The 27997-nt window shown below is 50.8% G+C and overlaps 1 protein-coding gene across 1 annotated transcript in view; it reads left to right on the forward strand.

Annotated features, from left to right (window-relative positions):
* PADI3 (peptidyl arginine deiminase 3) overlaps positions 1–25640 on the forward strand; it is a 39526-nt gene extending 13886 nt beyond the window's left edge. The window contains exons 4-16 of the mRNA XM_032300571.1: positions 2463–2524; positions 3519–3636; positions 4637–4762; positions 7017–7195; positions 7772–7875; positions 7960–8071; positions 10747–10854; positions 12042–12193; positions 14160–14304; positions 14415–14517; positions 17893–17972; positions 21936–22061; positions 24254–25640. Of these exons, the coding sequence (XP_032156462.1) occupies positions 2463–2524; positions 3519–3636; positions 4637–4762; positions 7017–7195; positions 7772–7875; positions 7960–8071; positions 10747–10854; positions 12042–12193; positions 14160–14304; positions 14415–14517; positions 17893–17972; positions 21936–22061; positions 24254–24487 (1649 nt within the window). The 3' untranslated portion in view covers positions 24488–25640. The remainder of the gene's footprint in view (positions 1–2462; positions 2525–3518; positions 3637–4636; positions 4763–7016; positions 7196–7771; positions 7876–7959; positions 8072–10746; positions 10855–12041; positions 12194–14159; positions 14305–14414; positions 14518–17892; positions 17973–21935; positions 22062–24253) is intronic.
* Positions 25641–27997: the final 2357 nt, after the last annotated feature.

A 27997-nucleotide genomic window follows, 5' to 3' on the forward strand; every position in this document is an offset into this window, starting at 1 on the left:
GTCTAAATTCAATGAAATTCCCATGGAAATCCCAACATGGCTTTTTAATATAACTTTACAGAGCTGATCCTAAAATTTGTCTGGAAGAGCAAAAGTCAGGAATAGCCAAGACAATTTTGATGAAGAACAAAGTGGATGGATTCACAATTCCAAATATCAAGACTTTCTTTTTCAAGCTATAGTACTTGAGGCATTGTGAAATTGATATAGAGCAATGGAGCAAATAGAGAACTCAGAGACAGACCTGTGCTGTGTGGTTATCATGTGGCAATAAATGAACTTGGAGCCCTACCTCACACCATATGCAAAAATAAACCTCAAGTGAGTTAAAAATCTTAAGGTGAAAATCAAAATAGAAAGCTTTTAGAAAAGAACATCTTTGTAACCTCAAGATAGTAAATATTTTCTTTAGCAAGGCAAAACAAAAGTGTAAAAACCTTAAGGGAAAGATTGCTAAATTAGACATTAAAATTAAAAATTTCTATGCAGCAGAGGACAAGTAAAAAGTCAAACTATGAACTAGGAGAAGAAATCTGCAATGCGTATGGCTGACTTGATGCATGTAGAATATGAAGAACTCCAATCAATAAGAAAAGGACAAAAATAATAGACATGGGCAAAAATATGAATAAGCAATTCACAGAAGAGAAAGCCCCAGTGATCAAAACCCAGATTAAAAGATGCTTAACTGAGCATTGCTAAGGTTGTGGAGCTGGGAAACTCGTTACAAAGGAGTGGGTGGGAGTTTGCTTTGGCTCACACACTTGAGAAGCAATTAGCAAAGAAGTTGAAAATGCTTTATCTGTAGGAGGCATTTTTTAGAAGCAGAACTTCTAGGTTACAGAGAATCTATATTTTTGAAGTTGATAGATATTGCCAAATTGTTCTCCAAAAACACCGTATCAGTATGCATGTCTGCCAACTGCATATATGCTTTGCCAACACTGCGTTATCAACTTTTTTCCTTTTTGCCAGTCGGGTAGGTTGGCATCTCACTGTTGTTTTACTTTGCCTTTTTTTAGTTAGGAGTGAGACTGGGCATTCACATCCACAGCCCAAATATACACACACACATGGTCACTGGAAAATAACATAGACAAAAAAGTACATAAAGCTTTATTTTACATACATATGTGTGTAAAACATATGTGTACACACACACACACACACACACACACACACACACACACACAAATGAATAATTACAAAGCAAACCTGAGTAGCCCAGGAAATAAACCCAAGAGTAGCCCAAGAAATAAAGCACAACCAGCACCTCGAAGTCCCCCACAATGTCCCTCTCCGATCATAACTCCTTCCTTCCCCTACAGGTAACCACGATCTTGTGATAATTATTTTCTTGCTTTTCCTTATGGTTTTATCCCCTGAATATGCATACCCAAATAACATGTCTAATTTTGCCATCTGATTTTCTGCGGATGCAATCATATCGTGCGTTTTCTTTTGTGTTGGGCTTCTTTTACCGCATATCATGTTTATGCGATGCATCCACTTGTTGCGCGGTGGTTGGATATTTTTTCACATGTTTAAAAATCACTTCAGGCTAGGCGTGGTGGCTCCCGCTTGTAATCCCAGCACTTTGGGAGCCTGGGGTGGGTGGATCACTTGAGCCCAGGGGTTCAAGACCAGCCTGGGCAACATGGTGAAATCCTGCCTCTACAAAAGATATAAAAATTAGTTGGGCGTGGTGGCACGCACCTGTAGTCCCAGCACTCAGGAGGCTGAAGTTGGAGGATCACTTGAGCCCAGGAGGCAGAAGTTGCAGTGAGCCATGATCATGCCACTGCACTCTGGCCTGGGCAGCAGAGACGCTTTCTCATCTCAAAAAAAAAAAAAAAACCCTTCAAATTTATTCTTTCTTCTCTCCCTCCTTGCTCCTCACTACTTCTTCTTTAAGAACTGAGAAGACTACTTTTTTTCAGAGCAGGAAGGTTGATTCAGACCTCTTGAATGTTCCATGTGTCTTGTGAAATCTCCCCCAGTGTCTGGGGAGCAATGTTAAGAGGGTGGGATGGGGTGGGATTTGGGGACTGTGAGTTGCTCAGAGAGGACACACTGCCAGTAGGTGGCAGAGCCTGGGTTCATGTTCACTTCTGTTTGACACCTAAGTCCAGGCGTGCTCCCCCATCCCAAGGAGATGAGGTGGTTTTATACAGACAAGAATGTTTCAGGAGACCTGGGCTCGGTGCAGGGCGTGCCTGGGAGTACAAGGGCTGCAGGGAAGGCTTCCTAGAGCCCAGCGTTTGTCCTGGGCCTTTGCTGTGACCCTGCTTCTTGCCTCAGGCCTGTTTCCCCAGCCCACAGGGCGCAGATGCCTTCACCCCTGGGTGGTGTCTCCTTGGAAATGACTTGCCTTTGCCCAGCCCTGGACAAACCCCAAGGTCAAGGCCTGCCTTGGGCTCCTGGGAGCCTTGTAGTGACTTACCCTCTGCCTCCTCTTGCAGACATCTCTCTGGATTGTGATCTGAACTGTGAGGGAAGGCAGGATGGGAACTTTGTAGACAAGGTAGGCATCTCTGCCTGGGCCAAGGAAGGGGGAGTGCAGTTTGGAGCTTGCTCTAGGTTGGGTTAAGAAGGGTGAGGCCATTACAGGTATCCCCCCACCTCCCAGCTGATGCTGAGGCCAGAGGAGCCAAAAACAGAAACCAGGTATGGCTCGGGATCTTCTCTGATGGGGAGAAAAATCATCACCAAGAATTATCAGGCATGGAGGAACCAGCCCTGAGCTAGACCTTGGTCTGTGGGATCAAGACCTTCTGGACTCATAATCTAGGTCAGGAGTGGGCAAACTTTTTCTGTGAAAGTCACATAGTAAGGATTTCAGGCTTTGTGGGCCGTACAGTCTCAATTCTGCCATTATAGTGCCAAAGGAGCCACAGTTAATACATAAATGATGGACGTGACTGTGTGCCAATAAAACTTTATTTATACAAACTGGCAGTGGGCCAGATTTGGTCCACAGTTCATAATGTGCTGACCTTGATCTAGGCAAGAAGAGAAACCAGAAATGAAACTGTTGAAGAACTTGGGACTGAATTGTGGAACTTGGTACACCAGGAGTTTAGAAAAGGTCGAGGTGGACTGGGTGGGCGAGGAAGGCTTCCTGGAGGGACATACCCTTGAGCTGGGCTCTGAAAGGATGCAGGAGGGAGGACGTTTCAGGTAATGGCAGGAGCAAAAGCAAGGAGGGCGAAATGGGGGAATGAGCACAGTGTGAGGCGTGTGGTCCTGTAATCAGGAGGTTACTTGTTGAGAAAGAGGATGTTGGCTGAAGGCCCGTTACAGACAGCCACGAAAGCCAGCTCTGTGCTTTGGACTGGATGGTGTGGGCCATAGAGAGCCCTTGCCCTTGCCATTTCTTGAGAAGGAGCTGTTTTGAGAATGTGGACCTAGCCTCACAGGGTGGAGTGGTCAGGTGGCAGGCCAGGCTGGAGTTCCTGGGCAGGGAGGCACAGGTCTCATGCGAGCTCCCATCACTGGCTATGTTTTGCCATTGGCAGCGGCAGTGGGTCTGGGGGCCCCGTGGGTATGGTGCCATCTTGCTGGTGAACTGTGACCGTGATGATCTGAGCTGTGGCGTCCAGGACAACGACGACCAGCACGTGCGCTGCCTGCAAGGTGAGGCCGGGCAGGTCCCAGGTCACTGCTCAGTTACCCCATGGGAGTTCCAACCCACAGGTGGGACTCTGAGGGAAGAGTCCAGGGGGCAGTGCCAGCCTCCAGACACACCTCGATGTTCCTCAAAACCCATCTCAGGCTGGCAGCTGCCCCTCCCTAGTTCCCTAGTGCCAGCCAGCACTCACATGCCGGGGCAAAAGCTCTGGAAATGAGCCACCTCGCCATTCTCTTCCTGCAGGGGAGCAGAGGATGCTAGCACTGTTTTAGCACCTACTGTGTGCCAGGCCTTTTCCCCAAATTCTTATGAATCATCCAAGTGGGACAGTATCATCACCCCAATTTAGAGACAAGGAGGCTGAGGCTCAGAAGTCAGGAGACTCCCTGAAGTCTGTATCTTATCCAGGCCTCTCCCCTCAACCCCAAATCTGTGCCTCCTCCCCCTGCACCTCTGGCCTGTATTTCTGTGGCACCCACCTCCTAAGTCCATCTGCCCTGCATTCCAGCCCCATGGAGAATGAGCTGCAGTATTCCGGGGTGTGCTAGGTGCTGTCCGAGGGAGATGCCCATGGCCGCCTTCTGAAGTGGGCACCATTGGAGATGGTGGGGCTGGGGGCCCAGTGGGTCTCCAGTGGCCCCTCCGGAAGGGAGGGGTTCGTCCAACATCACAGTGTGGTGATGCTGAGATGGAGACCGGAACCCTCACCTGCCCACTGCCCACGTGGCCTCACCCTCCTCGCTTCTCTGGAGCACCTGTCATGTGTCAGACGCTGGCTGGCTATGCCACACTTCATGTTTCTCTGGGCAATTCAGGAAACACGAGTCCAAGAGAGCATGGACATCTTCGTGGTTTGCTCCTGATGGCTTCCAGGGTTTTCACAAAGCTGGGGCTAGGAGACCCAGGTCTTGACACCCACTGACCTGGGGAGGGAGCCAGGCAGCAGAGGAAAGTGCCAGTGTCCAGGACTCCCCTGAGTCATCACCACTCTTTCTGGCTTCATAGACCTGGAAGATATGTCTGTCATGGTCCTGCGGATGCAGGGCCCAGCTGCCCTCTTTGATGACCACAAACTTGTCCTCCACACCTCCAGCTATGATGCCGAACGGGCACGGGTCTTCCACGTCTGCGGTGAGTTCGTGCCACTCCCCCTCACCGTCTGTGCCCTGTTGCCAGGTCGCCTGCCAGGGAACCTCATCTTCCTGCCTTGGGCCATGGGCAGGTCCTGCTCACACTCCAGATGTCCTGGTGGGGTGGCTGGTCACAGTAAGAACAGTCAGAAGTGGGGGCTTTGGAACTGATGAACTGGTGTCCCCAGCACAACACCTGGCCTGAGGTCATTTTACTGGATGAATGAACTTTCCAAATACCTTTTAAGCACATGTAGAAATTCTTATCAAAAATTTCAAATGTACACAAAAGCAAGGCGATGAACCCCCCGTGCCTGTCACTCAGATTCAACAGCTATCCATGTTTTGTCTGTCTCACTAAAGTATTGTAAAGCCAGCCCCAAACACCATAGGTTTCTCCCCTACTTAATTCCATTTGCATTCCCCCCTAAATAGATGGCTGTTGTTTTACATGGTCACAGTGCCCAAATCACAAGAAATACAAGTAAGAATCTAAATACCTTTGAGAAAGCAAAAATGTATACAAGCAATAAGACGCTTTTTTTTTTTTTTTGAGATGGTGTCTCGCCCTGTCACCCAAACTGGAGTGCAGTGGCATGATCTCGGCTCACTGAGACCTCCACTTCCCAGGTTCAAGTGATTCTCCTGCCTCCTGAGTAGCTGGGACTACAGGCACATGCCACCATGCCTGGCTAATTTTTTATATTTTTAGTAGAGACGGGGCTTCACTGAGTTAGCCAAGATGGTCTCGATCTCCTGATCTCATGATCCCCCTGCCTCAGCCTCCCAAAGTGCTGGGATTACAAGTGTGAGCCACCACACCCCCCACCCCCACTTATTTTTAAAATCATCAGATAATACGGAAGTATAGAAAGTGAAATCTGAGAGTTCTCTACCCCTGTCTCTAAATCTGACTCTTTATTTATTTATTTATTTATTTATTTGAGTCAAGGTCTTGCTCTGCCTCCCAGGCTGGAGTGCAGTGGCGTGATCTCAGCTCACTGCCACCTCCACCTTTCAGGATCAAGCAATCCTTCCACCTCAACCTCCCAAGTGGCTGGGACTACAGGCATATGCCACCACACCCTGCTAAGTTTTGTATTTTTTTTTTTTGGTAAAGGCAGGGTTTTACCATGTTGCCCAGGCTGGTCTTGAACTCCTGGGCTCAAGCAATCCACCTGCTTTGGCCTCCCAAACTGTTAGGATTATAGGCATGAGCCGCTGTACCTGGCCTAAATCTGACTCACACTGTTAACAAGTTGGGATGTGCTCTTCCCAGCTTTGTTCTGCATGCACTCCAGTGTGTGTCCATATGCTGCTTCCAATTGGTTTCCTTCATTGAATAATAATTCCACCACTTTCCTGGTATTTATTCAGCTCTATTTTATTCTTTTCCTCTGCTATGTAATATTCCAAAGCATAGAGATGCTATGACTTACACAGTTCTCTGAACTGTGGTGGTTTGCAGTGTTTTGATTTTATAACAATGCAGGTTGCTTGTGGTCAGGGGCTTTGTTCATGGCCGTGTCCCAAGTCCAGAACCACACCCCATGGGTGCACTCTAGTTGCACAGTAAATATTTGATGAATGAATGAATAGCGAGCACTCTTGTACAGAAATATATGAATTTAGCTTTTTTGTTGTTTTTTTATTGTTTTTTTGAGATGGAGTCTTGTTCCATACCCAGGCTGGAGTGCAGTGGTGCGATCTCAGCTCACTGCAACCCCTGCCTCCTGGGTTCAAATGATTCTCCTGCCTCAGCCTCCTGAGTAGCTGGGATTACAGGTGTGCACCACGACCACCTGGCTAATTTTTGTATTTTTAATAGAGACAGGGTTTCACCATGTTGGCCAGGCTGGGATTGAACTCCTAACTTCAGGTGATCGCCCCTGCCTCAGCCTCTCAAAGTGCTGTGATTATAGGCATGAGCCACTGCACCTGGCCTGTAGATGTATTTTTGTAGGAAAGATACTTAGTAGTGGAATTGCTGAGCTAGGGGTAAACATTACTTTGTTGGATGCTGCCAAATTGCACTCCAAAAAGACATGAACACCAACCTTAGAAAGGAAGGCCCTTCCGCCAGCTGTGCCGCCACCGTGTATTACCTGCTTCTCCTTTGCCAGTGGAGGTGAAAGGAGGGAGTTGTTGTAGGACTTGCAATTTTTAATGAGGCTACAGGCCCCTTCCTGTGTCCCTCATGCTCATGCTCCCTGGGCCCACAGGGAGTCACAGCCATCCCTTCCCTCCCGTCCCAGGTCCTGAGGATACATGTGAGGCCTATAGGCATGTGCTGGGCCATGACAAGGTGTCCTATGAGGTACCCCGCTTCCATGGAGACGAGGAGCGCTTCTTCGTGGAAGGCCTCTCCTTCCCTGATGCCGGCTTCACAGGACTCATCTCTTTCCATGTGACTCTGCTGGACGACTCCAATGAGGTAGGGGCAGAGGGGGTTCAAGAGGGGCTCCACTCGGGACCAGCCCGGACAACATGGCGAAACCCCATCTCTACAAAAAAAAAATACAAATATTAGCGAGACATAGCAGTGTGCACCTATAGTCCCAGCTACTTGGGAGGCTGAGGTGGGAGGATCACCTGAGCCCAGGGAGGCTGAGGTTGCAGTGAGCTGTGATCACCCCACTGCACTCCACAGCCTGGGCAACAAAGGAAGACTCTATCTCCAAAAAAAAATTAATAATAATAAAGGGATGTGGGGAGGGCTCCATTCCCGGTAAGCCTACCAGGCACCACTGGTGTGAAAGATCCCAGACTTCCTGACCACCCCCTGGTTCATTTCCATCTTGCAGAGAGGCAGGGGCTTTCTTCTGGACCACAGTCGTGGAATCCACTCACATTGAGTCAAGGTCTTGCTCCATTGCCCAGGCTGGAGTGCAGGGGCGTAATCTCAGCTCAATGCAGCCTCCACCCTTCAGTCTCAGCAATCCTTCCAGAGGCCCTCCAGGCCTCTGGACTCTAAGTCCAGTGCTCCTTCTCCCCTTGTCTGCCCCTGTAGGCTTTCTCGGCATCCCCTATCTTCACTGACACTGTCGTGTTCCGAGTGGCACCCTGGATCATGACGCCCAGCACCCTGCTGCCGCTAGAGGTGTATGTGTGCCGGTGAGTCTCGGGGCAGTGGGTGGTCCCTCTGGCCCCCAGGACCTGGCTCCATCCCGAGCCCCTCTTCCTTGGGTTTGTCCATAGTGTGAGGAACAACACGTGTTTTGTGGATGCGGTGGCTGAGCTTGCCAGGAAGGCCGGCTGCAAGCTGACCATCTGCCCACAGGACGAGAACCGCAATGACCGCTGGATCCAGGTAACCATGGCCTCTGGGCAGGGCCCGGCCACGATGCCCTCCTGGAGGGAGAGGCCTTCATCTGGGGTGCTCCCCAGGGAACTTGGTACCCTTTCTAATATGTGAGACCTAGAGGCCTCTCTCCAGAACTTTCTGGAGACCCAGACACACACTGAATGCTGGATTCAATACCCATTCACCCACTAGATCTGGGGTGGGCACCACACCAGGCCCCCGGGGTGGCACAGGTAAGAGACACATACTCCCTGCCCTCAACAGCTGAGACCAGTGGTTCTTATCAAGAGGCGATTTGTACCCAGGAGACGTTTGGCAGCGTCTGCAGACAGTGCTCAGGATAAGCCCCTACAGTAACGTATTATCCAGTCCCACGCATCAGTAGTGTCGAGGCTAAGAAGCCCTGATGTGCAGAATGATTGCTCCAAGCTATAAAATACCTACTCCTACAATCTAGGGTGTAGACATGGTGAAACCCTGTCTGTACAAAAAAGTTAAAAAATTAGCAGGGCATGGCTGGGCACAGTGGCTCACACCTGTAATCCCAGCACTTTGAGAGGCCAAGACGGAAGGATTGCCCGAGGTCAGGAGTTCCAGACCAGCCTGGCCGACATGGTGAAACCCCGTCTCTATTAATAACACAAAAATTACCCTAATGTTTTAGTGCATGCCTGTAATCCCAGCTACTCAGAAGGCTGAGGCAGGAGAATTGCTTGAATCTGGGAGGTGGAGGTTGCAGTGAGCTGAGATCTTGCCACTGCACTCCAGCCTGGGCAACAAGGGAGAAACTCTGTCTCAAAAAAAAAAAAAAAAAAATTTAGCAGGGCATGGTGAGGCATGTCTGTAGTTTCAGCTACTCTAGAGGCTGAGGCCAGAGAATCACCTGAGCCTGGGGAAATCAAGGCTGCAGTGAGCTGTGATTGTGCCACTATACTTCAGCCTGGGCAACAGAATGAAACCTTGTCTCAAAATGAAAAGAGAGAGAGATAGAGAGAGAGAGAGAGAGAAGGAAAAAGGAAGGAAGGAAGAAAGATCTAGGGTACAAGAAAGAAAGAAAGAAAAAGAAAGAAAGAAAAAGAAAAAGAAAGAAAGAATAAGAAAGAAAGAAAGAAAGAGAAGAAGGAAGGAAGGAAGGAAGGAAGGAAGGAAGGAAGGAAGGAAGGAAGATCCTGCGTGCAGAGGCTGCACCAGCAAAGCACCAGCAGGGTTTGGGGAATGCAGCGTCGCCTCTGCCTAGGAAATCAGTGAAGACCTCCGAGAGGGAGAGCATCTGAGCTGGACCAGATTTAGCAGATGGGTGCACATGACTTCTGCCATTTCTGCAGCATTTACTGCAGGCTAGGCATAGCATCATTTCATCTTCTTGACAACCCCCTGTAAATCCCCCATAATTTAGGAGCTCTCAGGGGAGCATGACTGGGCCACAGAGCTGATAAAGGCAGTGCTGAGACTCAGGCTGCCAAGCACCAGGCTGTACAGGATGGTGGTCCTGGCAGAGGCCAAGCATGTGCAAAGGCCCAGGGATGGGAGGCACAACAGAGAACCTTGTGTGTTCTCCTCAGTCAGGGCACTGGTTCTGGGAAAGGCAGGAGTTGAGGTGGGAGACCTTGAATGCCACGTTAAGGAGCTTTCCTCTTGGCTGGAGGTCAGTCCAGTGAGGAGGTTTGGGGCACGGCTCTGAGGCAAGATGGACTGGGTTTAGAGCCTGGCTGTGCCACCAACTAGCTGTGAGTTTTGGGACAATTTTTTTTTTTTTTTAGTTTTTATTTCTTTATTTTCTGAATTAATTTATTTTGAATTTATTTTATTTATTTCTTTTTGGAGACAGTGTCTCTCTCCGTCACCCTGGCTGGAGTGCCATGGCATGATCACAGCTCACTGGCAGCCTCAAGCCCCTGGGATCAAGTGATCCTCCTGCCTCGGCCTCCCGAGTAGCTGAGACTACAGGTGTCACCACCAGGCTCAGCTCATTTTTTGTGGACATGGGGTCTTGTTATGTTGCCCAGCCTGGTCTCAAACTCCTGGCCTCAAGCAATCCTCCTGCCTGGGCCTCCGAAAATGCTGGGATTATAGGTGTGAGTGACCACGCCCAGACTGGATAAATAATTAGACCTCTTTGTTCCTCACTTTCCTCATCTGTCACATGGGGTAATTATGGTGCCCATGCCTAGGCATGTCATGAGGATGAATGGAGTTAATATTTATAAAGAGTTTAGGATAGGTTCTGGATATGTCCTTCATTCACACTGGGACATTTTTTCCTCCCGAACCAGAGACTTCAGGGCTGGCCTGGCACATTTATGGGTCTGAGGAGGAGGCGTATTTGATCCCATCAGGATCCCTCAGCCCTGTCCAACTCAGGCCACGTGGGAGCTTCTCTGTGTCCACCTGCCCTGGCCCAGCACTCACGGGGATACCCCCAAGGTCATGTCCATGTTCTTGTTCACCTCTGACCTCGGTCTTGCTGTGTGACCTTAGGCAAGTGTACCTTCTCTTAGAGCCTCCAGCCCCTCCTCCAGTCAGCAGGCACCCTGACCTGGGTCCTCTCCACCTCCAAGGGCAAAACAGGTTTGGGACGGGGGACACAGCGAGCAGTCTGCCCCACAGGGCTCAGAGCTAAGCCAGCAGTGGCAGCTGGTGATGGTCACAGCTGTGCCTGTCTCGCCTCTCTTCACTTGCAGGACGAGATGGAGCTGGGCTACATTCAGGCGCCACACAAGACCCTCCCGGTGGTCTTTGATTCCCCAAGGAATGGGGAACTTCAGGATTTCCCTTACAAAAGAATCCTGGTGAGTGGTCCCCGGCTGGCTGCAGCCCACTCCTGAGAGCTGAGAGGCCTTACCCCAATGCTCACACCAGGGTGTGGGGTACAGAGGGCAGCAGTGGGAACTGTGCTCTTGAGGGATAAGGGTACGGTTGCCAGATAAAATGCAAGAGATGCCCAATCAAATGTGAATTTCGGGCAAGCCACAGGTAACTTTTTGGCGTAAGTATGTCCCAAATATTGCATGGTATATACTTATGCTAAAAAAAGTGTTGTGTATCTAAAATTCAGTTGGGCATCCTGTATTTTTATGGACTAAATCTGACAGGGCTAAATGGGGAGGCACGATGGTGCACCTGTTCAGAACACAAGCTTTAGAGTCAGAACAACCTCGCTCCATTACTTACATGCTGTGTGATGTTGCATGAGTTACTACCCCTCTCTGAGCCTCAGTTTCCTCATCAGTAAAAATGATATTTTGGCTCTGGCCTCACAGGCATTTGTGAAGCTTCTCCTCATCACAGTACCTGCATGGAGGGAGTTAGCTGGTGTCATTATTGTCATAAAAAGATAACGGAGGAGGTGATGGTTGCTAACTGGGACCTCCTGAGAAAAGAGGGGTGACTTGCTTGGTGCCATAAAGAATAGGAGGCCCCTCCAGCCCCCTCACGGATCACACAGGCGTTAGGAGCTCTCTCTTGGCCGTTGATGTTGTTGAAGTTCTTTCTGAGAGATGGCCCTGGGGAGGTCTCCCCTTCTCTAGAGTTCAAAGACAGGTTCTCGGAGGGCCATCAGCAGCCCTTTGGTTCCCACGGCTGGCCACTTGGGCTGCTCCTTGCCCTTGGGCTAGACCTGGCAGGAAGGCTATGCAGGCAAGGGGGTGGGGTGGCCATGGGGAGTGCAGGAGCAACCAGAGCACCCCCTGCTGTCTTGTCATGACAGTGACCGTGACTGTGACCTGTGACCGAGACCATGGGGGATAACGCTGCCCTGATAAGCCAGAGAATGCAAGCACTTCCCAACTTTGCCTGCTCTGCGTGCATGAAACATTGACTGGATCAGATGCCCCACGCACTGTCCATAACTCTGTATTTCCATCTGAAGAATAGATGGCCTCTCCCACCCTGTCTTTAAGAAGCTCAGAGCCCAGCAAGTTGGTTCAGGCTCTTCCTGGTACCCTCCACCCCCACCTGACTTGGTTTCCCTCTCCAGGGTCCAGATTTTGGTTACGTGACTCGGGAACCCCGCGACAGGTCTGTGAGTGGCCTGGACTCCTTTGGGAACCTGGAGGTCAGCCCCCCGGTGGTGGCCAATGGGAAAGAGTACCCCCTGGGGAGGATCCTCATTGGGGGCAACCTGCCTGGGTGAGAGGCTGGGAGTGGCATTCCTAGGGTGGAGGCTGAGGGTTGGCGGCGGTGATGGTGTTGGAGCAGGGTCAATTCTACTCCTTGAAGAGAACCAGAAACAAGGAGTGATGAAATTCTACTCCCGGATGTGGTGGGGATGCTGAGTGTTCACCACACATGGTCCACCTCGTGGATTTTGAAACCAGAGAGAGTAGAGACCTAAGAGATCATTCAGTCCAACACTTTGATTTTACAAATGGGCCCAGAGAGGGTAAGTGAGTCACATAGAAAGCAAAGTTATAATGATACTAATGCTAGTCAGTCAATAGTAACAGAAGAAAAGTTTCTATTCCCAGCAGTCCTGAGAGAAAATGCATTTAAGTCAAAGCTTGTTCATACTAGCATGTAAATGACTAATATCAGATCTTTTTTTGAGCAAGAGAAGTGAGGTACAAGACATGCTAAGTGAGATGACAATAACATACAGAGAGTAACAAATTATGGGCCAGGCGCGATGGCTCACGCCTGTAATCCCAGCACTTTGGGAGGCCGAGGTGGGTGGATCACGAGGTCAGGAGTTTGAGACCAACCTGACTGACATGGTGAAACCTCATCTCTACTAAAAATACAAAAAATTAGCTAGGCATGGTGGCAGGTGCCTGTAATCCCAGCTACTCGGGAGGCTGAGGCAGGAGAAGCATTTGAACCCAGGAGGTGGAGGTTGCAGTGAGCTGAGATTGTGCCACTACATGCCAGCCTGGGCGACAGGGCGAGACTCCATCTCAAAAACAAACAAACAACAAACAAAAAAACAAATTCTGTGTTGTTCAGTCATGACAGAAAAGGAATTCTATCATAATGGTTACTTGCTGTGGATTAGACCAAGCCACTGAGCTCACCAAATGCAACAAAGCCGTTCAAACAGACTTGGGATCAAATAATGAACAAATCCAGAGTTAAGCTTTGGAAGGGACTTACTGACCTCACAGGCATAATCCCATTGAAAGAGGAAGCTGGGCCATGCCCTTAGATACGTTTTCCTAAGGCTTGAACGTGGGGGTGAAATCGATCTCTTAACAGAATGAGAACTGGGTGTGCGGGTGGCTCTGAAGGTTCTCCTGGGTGGTGGGACCTGCTGGGTCATTGCCTTGGTGTGATTGACCTGCCCTGAGTCTGCCTCATGCAGAACTCACCCTGATGGAATTTTAAAATATACGTATCTGGTCAGGCACGGTGGCTCACGCCTGTAATCCCAGCACTTTGAGAGGCCGAGGTGGGCAGATCACTTGAGGTCAGAGGTCAAGACCAGCCTGGCCAACATGGTGAAACTCCATCTCTACTAAAAATACAGAAAACTTAGCCTGGCATGGTGGTGCACGCCTGTAATCCCAGTTACTTGGGAGGCTGAGACAGGAGGATCCCTTGAACCTGGGAGGTGGACGTTGCAATGAGGCAACACTGCATTCCAGCCTAGGTGACAGAGTGACATTCCATCTTAAAATTAATTAATTAAAATGTACATATTATCTTTCTTTTTTATAAAAGTAATGCATTTTTTTGTTTGTTTTTTATTGAGACAGAGTCTTTTTTTTTTTTTTTTTTTGAGACAGAATTTCACTCTTGTCACCCAGGTTGGAGTGCAGTGGCACGATCTTGGCTCACCGCAACCTCTGCCTCCTGGGTTCAAGCGATTCTCCTGCCTCAGCTTCCTGAGTAGCTGGGATTACAGGCATGTGCCACCACCGCCAGCTAATTTTGTATTTTTAGTACATGTTAGTCAGGCTGGTCTCAAACTCACCACCTCAAGGTGATCCGCCTGCGGTGGCCTCCCAAAGTGTTGGGATTACAGGCGTGAGCCACCACTCCTGGCCTTTTTTGTTTTTAAAAAAATCAGATATTGCAGAAATGCTAAACTCTTGTCATTTTATTTCTGCATGGAGTCTTTTTAGTTAAGCTTTTTTTTTTTTAACCTCTTGGGTCCCAGGTCAAGTGGCCGCAGGGTCACCCAGGTGGTGCGGGACTTCCTCCATGCCCAGAAGGTGCAGCCCCCCGTGGAGCTCTTTGTGGACTGGCTGGCTGTGGGCCACGTGGATGAGTTTCTGAGCTTCGTCCCTGCTCCCAATGGGAAGGTAAGGGCTTTGTGCATGACGTGTCTTTCCCCGGCATCTGGGGCAAGAACTGAGTTCCAGGGCATCATGCCAAGGCAGGAGGCTCAGCTGAATCTGTTCTCTGCACACAGGGCTTCCGGATGCTCCTGACCAGCCCGGGGGCCTGCTTCAAGCTCTTCCAGGAGAAGCGGAAGTGTGGCCACGGGAGGGCCCTCCTGTTCCAGGGGGTCCTTGGTGGGTAACAACGCCGTGTCCCTCCCTGCTCATAGCTTGCTTGCCTTTCACCCGAATTAAGATACTTTACGGCTTGAGAGGGGGAAAACATGTTTTAAAGCAGGGCTGTGTCCCCAGATTCAGGGCTTCTCACTCCTATCCCTGCACACCTTGCTTGGGCCGGGGATCGGGGCGATAGACGGTGGACATGGACAGAGTGGGGACATAGTGGCTTCCCAGGGATGTGACCAGCGCAGTTACACCATGGAGCTTCAGTGTTCTGCAGTCACTGTCCTGAAACCTGGATTCTGTTTTGTGAGGATCAATGGAGCATCTGTGGGGCTTGGAGCCTCCGCTCAGGCACAGTTCCGTCTCCCAGCCTGCCTGCCTCCCTGGCACAGATTCTCTGCTGCCCACTCCTGTGCTCCCTGGAGCCCCAGCACCAGGCCTCCCCCTCTCTGTCACTGTCCTGAGATGCTGCAGCACTCTGCCCCAGCAGGAGCCTGGCATGGGGAGGGTTAGGTTGGGCACATGTGCCACTCAGCATTTTCATGACATCAGTCGTCCCTGTCCTGCAAAGGCATTTGGTGGGCAACTTGGGAGGGGTAAGTGTCTCACCCAGCCTTGCTCAGGTACCCAGCACATACCCAGAGGCCACAATACTCTGGAGGTCTCCTATTTGCCTTGACTTGGGGTGGCGGGCCTGTAGAAGGAGATGTCAGGCTGGACTTGCCAGCCCCATGCCAGGGCACAGCATGTGGGTCTCATAGCAGAGACATGCCCAGGCACAGCCCACTGGTAGCTAGGCCTCTGCTGTGAGGCCCAAGGCTGTGCCCTGACACCAGCAAGGGTTTGCCCAGCCCCACGTGTGTCCCCGGCAAAGTGCAATATGAAATAGCAAATACAAACCACTGTAAGAAGTCAAGAGAGAGACCTGGGGAGAAGGAAACAGCTTCATACTGCAGCGCTTTTAATGGTGCTGTTTTCCCGACTCCTTAAACATGGGGCTGGCATTTGCTTTTTCTTTTTTGAGAGTGTCTATCAGCTAGACTGAAGCAGTGGCGTGATCTCAGCTCACCACAGCCTCCAGCTCGTAGACTTAAGCGATTCTCCCACTGCAGCCTCCCGAGTAGCTGGGACCACAGGCAGGCACCACCATGCCTGGCTAATTTTTTGTATTTTTTGTAGAGATGGAGTCTTGCCATGTTGCCCAGGCTGGTCTTGAATTCCTGAGCTCAAGCGATCTGTCGGTCTTGGCCTCCCAAAGTGCTGGGATTACAGGTGTGAACCACGGTGTCTGACCAGGGCCCACTTTTTTTTTTTTTTTTCCACTGGAGGAATTTTGAGAGAGGGAGCTGTCTGGACTGGAGTCATCCGGCAAGCTTGCTGGAAGGGCTCTCAAATTCACTCCCTTACCGGCCCCACAGAGACTGCATGAATCCCAGAGGAGCCTCCCTTTCTCAGTGACCCCAGGGGTCACAGGGCAAAGACCCTTTGGTACAAAAAATCATAGACTTTCTTGGTCCCATGGCCTCAGGGGAGGCAGATAGCATCCTGGACCAAACAGCTCAGAGAGTAAAAAGCTTCTGTAGAACTCAGACGCTCCCAAGTAGAATAGCTTCCAAAGTCCCCTGGCTCTCTGTTTGCCAGTGTTAACGTTTTCTGACACAACTCTGGAGCCCCAGCAGTAAAGTGGAAGAGATGTAGTCTTTGTTGACTCTGTCACTCCCTAAGGGACCATGACTAGACTCCGTTGAACCTAGAGTAAGTCTTAGAAATCCTCAAATCCGAAATATGGACCAGGCAGGGAGACACGCCACCTTCATCCTTCCAGGGAGAACCAGGTTTATGGTGAGCAAGACCGAGAAATGGGTTGAGCAAAGTTCTTCCAACCTGCCCACCTGGGAGGGAGAGTGGGAGAATTCACAGGTGGCAGGCCACAAGCAGCCACCCCACAGGCTGGAGTGCAGTGGCACGATCTCAGCTCATTGCAGCCTCCACCTCCCAGACTCAAGCGATTCTCCCACTGCAGCCTCCCGAGTAACTGGGACCACAGGCATGCACCACCATGCCTGGCTAATTTTTTGTATTTTTTGTAGAGATGGAGTCTTGCCATGTTGCCCAGGCTGGTCTTGAACTCCTGAGCTCAAGTGATCTGTCGGTCTTGGCCTCCCAAAGTGCTGGGATTACAGGTGTGAACCACGGTGTCTGGCCAGGACCCACTTTTTTTTTTTTTTTTTGCACTTGAGGAATTTTGAGAGAGGGAGCTGGCTGACACTCTTACACAGACACAAAGGCCAGAGCACTTACCAGGCACCTCAGTGCTCCAGGCCTCCTGCTGTGTGCATCACATCACACGTGTTATCTCATTTGATCTCACCAGAGCCTGTGGGATGACTATCACCCACATTTATACCCAATAATGTGAGGCTCAGAGAGGGGAAGTCACTGGCCCAGAGGCCTCAGCAAGATTGCAGTGGAGCTGGGACTGGACCCCAGCTGCCTGCCTTTAACTGGGGTGAAGCGAGTGTTGGACCTGCAGGTGTACAGGTGGGCCGGGGAGCCCTCTCCTTTCCCTTGGTCAAGGCTTGAGGCCCTTTGCCAGCCGTGGACTTGGATTTGACTCACAAGCCCCACATATCCTACCTGTGTGACCTTGGGCAAGTCTTCTGACCTCTCTGAGTCTCAGTTTTCTCATCTGTAAGTGGGGATCATAATGCATACCTTATGTGGGGGTCACCATGAGGGTTAAATGAGATGCTGAATGCGGGCACTCCCCTTGGGGCCTGCCCGTGGTAAGCACTTACTAAGTGGCAGCCATGAGGATTGCGTGCCACTGACTCTAGCCTCCCCTTCCCTGTCCAGTCTCATCTCCACGGGCACCCCATCAGGCTGAGAAAAGCTGGGACCCTGGGAGGTCCTCATTTCATGCAGTCACCTCCTGGAGGGCAGGATTGGGGACTGGTGGTGTCGGAATCCCAGGACTGGCCGGTTCCCTGGTCAGTGAACCTATAAAACCTGACTCTGATGGTGGGTGGGTGGGCAGCAACTGACCCAGCTCCCTGCTAAGCCAAAGCAAGAGGAATCCTCATCCAGTGCCCCGGAGCGGTTGTAAATTTCCAGTGAAAGGCGTTCCTGCTTCCATTGAACTCAAAGGTCTAAAGTTCATTGTGTAATGACAACCAGACCCTCCCACTCCTTACACCCCCAGATGTGCACAGAGGCCAAGGCAAGCTCGGACAGGTGGTGCCCACCCAAGGCCCGGGAAAGTCAGAGGCTGCTGACTTGGCAGGACCAGTAGCTGTGGACTTAGCTCCTACCTGTCTGCTTCCCTGAGCAGGTGGCCCTCACGTGGGTGCTGTGCCTGCCCTTCCCTTTCATCTCTCTCCTTCACAGATAATGAGCAAGTCAAGACCGTCTCCATCAACCAGGTGCTCTCCAACGAAGGCCTCATCAGCTACAATAAATTTGTGCAGGTACAGGGGCTGTGGTGTACCTGCGGGCTGTGACTTGGGAGTAGGCAGGGCTGGAGGTAAGAATGGGATACGTACATCTGAGGCTCACTCTTTGTGAAAGCTCAGGTTAAAACAGGCCCAAACAGAGGGGCCCCAACACCCTCCTTTGACCTAGGAGAAGTGAGGGGAGCAAGGCGTGTGCATGGGAGGAGGACAGGCATTCCAGGCAGAGGGAACAGCACAGGTGATGGCCCTGAGGTGGAATGAACAGGACTCGAGTGTTAGGACAAGCCACGAGGCTGACGTGCAGCAAGAAGAGGCCAAGTCACATCACGGGAGGCCTCATAGGGCATCGCTAGAACTTTGGCTGTGACTCTGAGTGAGATTTGGGGCCATTAGAGGATTGCAGCAGAGGGGAAGCCAGTCTGACTTATGTATTAGAAGATCTCTTGGCTGGGCGCAGTGGCTCACACCTGTAATCCCAGCACTTTGGGAGGCCATGGCAGGTGGATTACGAGGTCAGGAGTTTGAGACCAACCAGTTGGGGATCAGCCTGGCCAAGATGGCGAAACCCCCTCTCTACTAAAAATACAAAAATTAGCCAGGCATGGTGATGTGTGCCTGTAATCCCAGCTACTCGGGAAGCTAAGGCAGGAGAATTGCTTGAACGTAAGAGGCAGAGGTTGCAGTGAGACGAGATTGCACCACTGCACCCCAGCCTGGGCGACAGAGCAGGAAAAAAAAATCGGCTGCTGTGTTGAAAACATATTAATATTCTGTGGAGGTAAGGGGTGACAGTATATTCCAGCAGGAACACCTGGAGATGGATAACTGGAGAAGAGGTTGATAAAGTGGATATTTACAAAGGCACAGGCAGGCTCAAGGAAACTAACAAGGGACTGTGCAGTGTCCCAGGCTAGGATGAGCAGGAAGCGTTACCACCCCTACACCTGAAGGGATGACGGAGAGGAACTGTTACTGGAACCTGGAAAGGCCACCAGGAGACAGGAGATGTGACAGCCCACCCACAGTGACCTGGGGAGGGAGCTGCAGGGAACCTCAGCTGTATTCTCCTCCGTCTCTGCCCTCATTTGCTGAGCCCAGTCAGGAGCCAGAAGACACTGAGTCCTGGATTCCTAGGGATCAGCCTCCCCCTGCACAGAGCAGAGATGGGTGTCCAGTGTTTCAGAAGGGGAAGCAGAATTTCCCACATGGGGACTGCGTGAATCGAAATCCTCCAAGAATGTCAAGACGGGTTTAAACATGTAAGGGTTTTATTAGTGAAAATGCCTGTGTGAGGAAGTAGAGCGGGAGCCAGAGAAGACTGGGAGGCCCTGAGTGAAGAAGAGGGAAGGTGGGGTGCACATGCCCTGTTCTGCATGTAGCCTGAGGAACCTTCAGCAAAGTTGTGGGGGATTCCACCAGCCATAATTGGCCACCGGAGGAGTCCCTCGTCTCTCAGAAACGGGTCTGCATGAGTGTACCCGTCACCCTCAGCCATTGGCTAGGAGCAGCTGGTATGAGGTGTGACCTCAAACCCAGGAAGGGCTTCAAGCCGGGCAGCAAGCACCTTGGTCAGTTCCGCTCCTAAGTTTGAGGCGTGCAAGAGGAGTTATGCCACATGGGGCGAGAGCAGAGGAAGGCATCGCTGTCCGCCAGGCGGGGGCGGCCGGCCTTCAGACCAGGTGGGAAGGGGGCAGACTGGGAACAGACGGCAAAGGTAGCACCCCCAGGACTTGCTGATGAATTGGATATGGAGGAGGGGATGGGAGACATCAGGAATAACAGCAGCAAAGAAGGATATTACGTAATGATAAAAGGATCAACGCAACAAGAAGAGCTAAAGATCCTAAATATATACGCACCCAATACAGGAATACCCAGATATATAAGACTTATAAAGAGACTTAGACTCCCACACAATAATAGTGGGAGACTTCAACATCAATATTAGACAGATCAATGAGACAGAAAATTAACAACGATATCCAGGATTTGAACTCAGATCTGGAACAAGTAAACTTAATTAACATTTATAGAACTCTCCACTTTAAATACACAAAATATACACTCTTATCAGTACCACATCACAGCTATCTACAGGTTTCAATGAAATATTGGTTGGCTGCTTGTTCGTTATTTTCTTCCCTCATTTTTTTTTCATGTCTCTATTATTAAGCACAATTATAGGCATACCCATTTTTAGACTGCATTCTAGCCCGGGCAATAAAGCAACGCCCCGTTCTCTCTCCCTCTTCCTCTTTCTTCCTCTCCTTCATTCTTTTTTATTTTATTTTATTTCTTTCTTCTTTAAAAAAAAAAAAAATTAACAGCAAAGCTTGTGGTCCTAACAGCTGAGTGAACAGCGGTGACATTTATGAAGCCAAAGAACCCTGGGGGGAGAGCAGGGTTGTGGGGTAGAAATGAAGTTTCTCTTTGGACACTTCATGTTTGGAGAGCCTGTTAGACGCCCAGGTGAAGATGCTAAATAGGCGGCCATGCTTACACACCTGAGCTCAGGAAAAAGCTGGGCTTTATAAAGAGGTTGGGATTAGCCAGGCATGGTGGCGGGTACCTGTAATCCCAGCTACTCAGGAGGCAGAAGCAGGAGAATCACTTGAGCCCAGGAGGCATAGGTTACAATAAGCCAAGATTGTGCTACTGTACTCCAGCCTGGGTGACAGAGTGAGTCCCTATCTCAAACAAACAAGCATACCGGGCATGGTGGCTCACACCTGTAATCCCAGCACTTTGGGAGGCCGAGGTGGGCAGATCACCTGAGGTCAGGAGTTTGAGATCAGCCTGGCTACCATGGTGAAACTCCGTCTCTACTAAAAATACAAAAATTAGCTGGGTGTGGTGGTGCACACCTGTAGTCCCTGCTACTCAGGAAACTGAGGCAGGAGAGCCGCTTGAACCTGGGAGTCGGAGGTTGCAGTGAGCCGAGATTGTGCCATTGCACTCTAGCCTGGGCAACAGAGTGAGACTCCATCTCAAAAACAAACAAACAAACAAACAGATGGACAGACAGTGTTGGGAGATACATGTTTGGGAGTTGTCACTGTATAGAGGTGTTTTAAACTATGAGACAGGCTGAGTGCAGTGGCTCACACCTGTAATCTCAGCACTTTAGGAGGCCGAGACGGGCAGATCACCTGAGGTCGTGAGTTTGAGACCAGCCTGGCCAACATGGTAAAACCCTGTCTCTACTAAAAATACAAAAATTAGCTGGGTGTGATATGGTGGGTGCCTGTAATCCCAGCTACTTGGGAGTCTGAGGCAGGAGAATCACTTGAACCCGGGAGGCAGAGGTTGCACTGAGCCGAGATCACACCACGGCACTCCAGCCTGGGTAACAGAGCAAGACTCTGTCTAAAAAAAAAAAAAAGCTGGGCGCGGTGGCTCACGCCTGTAATCCCAGCACTTTGGGAGGCCGAGGCGGATGGATCACGAGGTCAACAGATCGAGACCATCCTGGTCAACATGGTGAAACCCCGTCTCTACTAAAAATACAAAAAATTAGCTGGGCATGGTGGCGCGTGCCTGTAGTCCCAGCTACTCAGGATGTTGAGGCAGGAGAATTGCCTGAACCCAGGAGGTGGAGGTTGCGGTGAGCCGAGATCGCGCCATTGCACTCCAGCCTGGGTAACAAGAGCGAAACTCCATCTCAAAAAAAAAAAAAAAAAAAAAAAAAAAAAATCCATGAGACAGAATGAGATCCTCTAAGGCATGAGGGATTTGAAGAAGAGGGTCAAGGGCGGAGCACTTTGAAACACTCATTTTTAACCTTACTGTGGTAGGGCTGTGAGAGGGTAGACATGGGACAGGTGTATTTTGACAAAGGGGCACAAAGGTAAGATCTGCGTGGACAGTTGACCTGTGGGCAATTAGGTATCCTCCCTCTCCTCAACCAGACATGACGCCTTGGGTGCCCCCAACACACACTGGCAAGGTGTCCCCAACTGTGGCCCTTCCCCCTACCAGAGCTGCATCGACTGGAACCGTGAGGTGCTGAAGCGGGAGCTGGGCCTGGCGGAGTGTGACATCATCGATGTCCCGCAGCTTTTCAAGACCGAGAGGAAAAAAGCAGTGGCCTTCTTCCCTGACTTGGTGAGGCCACCACCCGTGACTTCAGGTTTTGTCAGATCGGGCTGCAAACCTCTAAGCCCCAGAGGGGAAAAGTGTCTGGTCACAGTCATATTTAGGATCGTGGTGGTCAGTGGGGGTGGCAGGGAGAATCAGGGGTTCCATGGTGCTTCTCAGAAGAACTGCTAGCTAGCTGACCTCCATGGTCCCTGTGGAATGCTTGTTGGTCAAGCCTTGGCCCAAGGGACATCAGGGAAGGGGACCACTTGACATTTGTGGAGTGAATGAATGATTGCATGAGGTCATGTGTGCAAAGCGTTTGGCATCAGCTGGAAACTCAGATGCTCATTCTGCTCTATTCCTCCCAGCTTGAGGCTCTTCATCCACCCACACGTATTTAGGGTGTCCTGTGGCAGATGCAGAGTTGATTAAGAATGCCCCCTGCTCTCAAGGGACTTTCAGTCTAATTTGTTAAGAGGGAAACTTTAGAAGCAGGCTGGGCTTGGTGGCTCACACCTGTAATCCCAGCAGTTTGGGGGCCCAGGTGGGTAGATCACTGGAGGTAAGGAGTTTGAGACCAGCCTGGCCAACGTGGCGAAACCCTGTCTCTACCAAAAATACAAAAATTAGCTGGGCATGGCGGTAAATGCTTATAATCCCAGCTACTCAGGAGGCTGAGCTACTCAGGAGGCTGAGGCAGGAGAATTGCTTGAACCCAATTCTCTGAGGACATGTCCCAGTGATCTATATTGTATGATAAGGCGATGTGGCAGTTCAGAGGTGAGACAAAGCACTTCCAGTCTAAGAGGTAGAACTGGAGATCCAAGAAGGCTTTATGGAAGAAGTGGCCTTTGACTGAGCCTCGAGGGCTTTGACTCCCATGCTTCTAACTCTTTTTTTTTTTTTTTTTTTGAGATGGAATCTTGCTCTGTTGCCCAGGCTGGAGTGCAGTGGTGCAATCTCAGCTCACTGCAACCTCCGCCTCCAGTGTTCAAGCAATTCTCCTGCCTCTCAGCCTCCCGAGTAGCTGGGATTACAGGCATGCACCACTACATCCGGCTAAGTTTTGTATTTTTAATAGAGACGGGTTTAACCATGTTGGCCAGGCTAGTCTCCAACTCCTGACCTCCAGTGACCTATCTGCCTTGGCCTCTCAAAGTGCTGGGATTACATGTGTGAGTCACTGCACCTGGCCTGCTTCTAAATCTTGAGCTTGCGTTTGAAACACCTGGACAGGTGGGGCCCCACCCAGGTGGTGCCGATGCTCCCCTTTAGAGGAACACAGTTTGAGCAGCACTGCCATAGGTCACCCAGCTCCCTCTCCACCCCTCCCCACCTCCATCCCCTAGAAGGACTCAACTGTCCCATTGTCAGAGCCTTGTGGGGAACCTGTCCACACCACCATTGCTTCATGCCCCCCTTTTTCCTTCCTCTTTTCAGGCAACTTTTTGCCCTCTACTTGCAAAGCCTCTTGTCACGCCCCTTCCTTCCTGAATGTTCGAGGCTATCTTGTAATTATATGTGTACCCTAGAAGTTTGTGCAATGATCCAGGTTCTGTGTTCACAAGAGACAGAGTCCTACTGAAGCCAGCTTCAGCCAGAGGGAATCTTAATACAAAGACACCAGAAACCTGAGAGCAGGGTAGCTACAGCAGAGCCTGGAACCATCTCTCGTCTCTGTGTCTACATCATTCATTCTCTCTTTCTCTCTCCCTCTCTACCTCCTCTTTCCTCTCCCTCTTCTTCCAGCTTGGCTTCCTTTGCTGCTTTGTCCCTGGGGACAAAGATGAGTATGGCCATGCACAGAGACACTGACATGGGCAGAGACCGGCTAGACTCTCCCTTTGTCAATTTCAAATTCCTGGGAGAGGGACTCTGATTGGTCCATTTGGGGCCAGTTGTCCTCCCTGGCCCAATCAGCTATGGCCTAGAAGGTTGGGATTCTGTAGCACAAACATGGCAGCTGGCGCAACCCACAATTCCAAATTCACACTGGGGCAGTTTCCAGAGAATGTTGCCGTAATGAGCTCTGTGGATGCTCCCAAAGGCACCTGGCTAAAGGGCTCTTCCCAGCCCCAGTTACCCTGTCATTGCACAGGAAACGGTACGTAGCTATTGTCAAGGCTGCCTGAAAGACAAACCCAGGTCCTGCAGGTAGTCTAGAGGTGTGGAGTGGGAGCCCAGTGACAAAGTGCTGCCTTCCCTTTGGACTGCAGGTGAACATGCTGGTGCTGGGGAAGTACCTGGGCATCCCGAAGCCCTTCGGTCCCATCATCGACGGCCGCTGCTGCCTGGAGGAGAAGGTGCGGTCCCTGCTGGAGCCGCTGGGCCTGCACTGCACCTTCATCGACGACTTCACTCCATACCACATGCTGCACGGGGAGGTGCACTGCGGCACCAACGTGCGCAGAAAGCCCTTCTCCTTCAAGTGGTGGAACATGGTGCCCTGAGCCAGCCCCCACCCACCATCCTGTCCCCCTGGGGTGGGCCTTGGCCCAGGTGGTGGAGATAGAGACAGTCCCCTGAACAATAAGCACCAAGAGACCCCCGAAGCTCCAGATGAAACACTGAGGGTGACTGCCCCTCTCAGAAGCCTTTTCCCTGGAAGTGTGCATGCCTCACCTACAACCCATTTGGTTCTCAGACTTGAATCTTCTTGGCCTCCCATAAAAGAAGGACCTCATTTCTTACAGCCTCTCCTGTGAATCAACACGACCCATGGAGATGTCCCATCCCCATTCTGAAATCTTCCATTTGGGGACACATCCATATTGGGGTCTAGAAATATCCATGTATCCCATCGCCATCTTGTCCTGTGCGTCCTAACAGAGGAAGGATCCATGATTCTGCTTTGGTCCAATTGCTTCCTCTCTGCAGAGGAACAACCCTAAAATAGGCCACTCCACACAGGACAGACAGGAGGGAGTCTTCCTCAAGCCCCTACCCCCACCCCATAAAAAGGGAGTTGTGCATCCTCTTAGATCAGGGCGGGACCATCATCCACCCTGCCAAACTCCTGCTCAGGTGTTGAACCTCACCTAGCATGAGCTGTCACGTAGTAGGAGCTTCTAGATGCATGTGGAAGGAATGAGAGTTGTCCCTTAGCCTTATAAACTCCCTGTCATCTGACATGCAGAAATCCAGCTTTCTCCAGAATCCTCCCGGAATTTCTTGGAGATGAAAGTATCTGGGGGATTGTTGGGTACTGGGAAGATTGAGTACGAGGGTGAAAAGGATATCCCATAATACACGTGGTTGCCTGTGGTGATCCACCTTGTGAAGGTTAACATTAGGTGTCTGGAGAAGGATGCTTCATTGGCCCTGGGACCTCTCTCTGCAGGAGGAGAGACCCCTTCCTCTCCTCTGGATTGGTCCCAAGCTCTGTGTTGGCCTTGGGTCAGCGTTTTTACTCTGCTGTGGGAGAGGGGCTAAAGAGGCTAGATCCACCAAGACAGCTCACAGCAGGAAAACTCTGGGAATGAACCGCTGAATTCAGAGGATGGAGGTTGGGGGGTTTGTTAAGCTATGTGCCAGTTACATGTGTGTTCTGTATGGGTCCAGCTGCGTTTTCATCACTGGCTAATAAATCAACAGAAACACAAATGGCTTGGCTCTCATGCTGACCCTTCTTTGAGCTTAGAATGAGACAGCGAGGAGGGAGGAGTTTCTTGCCGCTGAAGCATTTGCTTTTTTGACCCCCAAGAATTTGGGGCTGACATCCCAAATTCTGATAAGACTGAGATTGCCTTGTCTTGGCCGGAGGACGGGTTAGGGCTGCCATGGACATTCCGATGACATGGACATATAAAAGCAAGCCTGGGGGTAAAATGCCAGACTCCCAGGACCAAGCGAGCATGGCAGGGATAGGGACTGGGCTGTGGCCAGAGGTTGCATTGCGGAAGGAGGGGCAGTGGGAAGCATGTGGAGGCCTGTTGCACGCCCTTAGCAGCATCCTCCTTCCACCTACAAGAGGCTGCAGGAAGCCTTACACAGAGCACTAGGGCCCTGGCCCTCTGCCCTCCCCCTCCCAACGCCCTTATTCTCCCTTAAGGTGCAAAACACAGAAACACTCTCCAGCTCTCTGCGGACTGGGTGGCTAGAGGTGTGTGGGTTTCTCCAGTGCTGCCTCCTGGCCGTGGCCTACTTACGTTCTAGAACAGACTCCCAGTGCTCCCTCACATGCTCGGATTTTGACTCATTAAGCTCCTTCCCCACCTTCCCCAGCAAGGGAAGCTGAGACAGACGAAGATGCTGCGAACATCCTATTTTCTGAAAGAGTGTTGGGAGGGAAATGGGTAAGTGCCTCTAGAGGGTAAGTGCCTAAAATTAGCAGAACAGGGATTGAGTTTCCAAAAGGCTTTTCTCACCCCCAAGACTGGCCACAGGGCTCTGGGTGGACCCAGCATTAAGCCCTGGAAACTTCTTGCCTCTAGGTTGCTCCCTGTGCTCTAGGTTGGTGTAGCCAGGGCAACTGAGCAGTGAAAAACCTAACCCCAAAGTGGACGAGAAGCAAAACGCATTTGAACATGGCATTCACCTGTCCACACAGCAAAGGACAGGGTCGGTGCGTTACTTTTTGAAGGCTGTTCTCACAAATTACCATAAACGAAGTGGCTTAAAACAGCACAGAGGTCAGAAGTCTGACATGGTATCGTGCTGGACCTCTACTGACTTCAGCCGAAGCTGGGCATGGTGGTACATGCCTGCAGTCCTAGCTGTTCGGGGGGCTGAGGCAGGCAGATTGCTTGAGACTGGGAGTTTGAGGTTACAGTGAGCGAAGATCACACCACTGCACTCCAAACTGGGTGACAGAGTGAGACCCTGTCCCCCAAAAAAACGACAAGACAGGGATGGCGCCACGTTTGAGAGACTAAAGAAGAGACCCGGAGCCAGTGACTGAGACATAAGATTTTTTTTTTTGGTTTGGTTTTTTTCTGTTTGTTTGTTTGTTTGTTTGTTTGTTTTTTGAGACAGAGTTTTGCTCTTGTTGCCCAGGGTGGAGTGCAGTGGTGTGATCTCGGCTCACTGCAACCTCTGCCTCCTGGGTTCAAGAGATTCTCCTGCCTCAGCCTCCCAGGTAGCTGGGATTACAGGCACGCACCACCACACCTGGCTAATTTTGCATTTTTGGTAGAGAAGGGATTTTTCCACGTTGGTCAGGCTGGTCTCGAACTCTCGACCTCAGGTGATCCACCCACCTCGGCCTCCCAAAGTGCTGGGATTACAGGCATGAGCCACTGAGCCCGACCAACATAAGGTTTATTGAGGGGATTTATATACAGGGCAGTCCAGTGGCGGCGGCTGGACAGGAGAGCCACCTCTGCTTGTAAAGAGCACGCAGTTTATTGAGCATATTCACTTAGCGCTCTCGCCCTAAGGACCTCTTCCTGGCAATCTTCATTTAACCCATAACAAAAGGCCTCAATCCCTGTACAGCCTGCATGCCACGAGGTCAGGGGGGGCGGTCCCAGTGTTCCTCGTAGATAAGAAATGAATCTCCGGGTTGGCCACTTTCCGTAGCTGGGAACCCCACTGCACATTCACCAGAGACTGTAAGATCGTTCTCAGTGTGTGCTCCAGTTACGCTATCGCTGCCAGTGCGTCTGCCACACACGTGGGTCTCACTGACTTAAAGTCAGCATCTTGGAAGGGCTGATTCCTTCTGGGCTCCAGGGGAGAATCCTTTTTCTTGCCTTTTCCAGCTTCTAGAGGCTGCCCATACCCCTCAGCTGGTGGGCTTTTCCTCCATTTTCAAAGCTAGCAGCATAGTAACATGAAATGGAGTCTCACTCTGTTGCCCAGGCTGGAGTGCCATGGTGCGATCTTGGCTCACTGCAACTTCTGCTTCCTGGGTTCAAGTGATTCTCCTGCCTCAGCCTCTTGAGTAGCTGGGACTAAAGGTGACTGTCACCATGCCCAGCTAATTTTTGTATTTTTAGTAGAGATGAGGTTTCACCATC

This window comes from Sapajus apella, unplaced genomic scaffold, assembly GCF_009761245.1.
Source record: "Sapajus apella isolate SASKATOON/1434 unplaced genomic scaffold, GSC_monkey_1.0 scaffold43, whole genome shotgun sequence".
In the NCBI taxonomy this organism is placed as follows: Eukaryota; Metazoa; Chordata; class Mammalia; order Primates; family Cebidae; genus Sapajus; species Sapajus apella.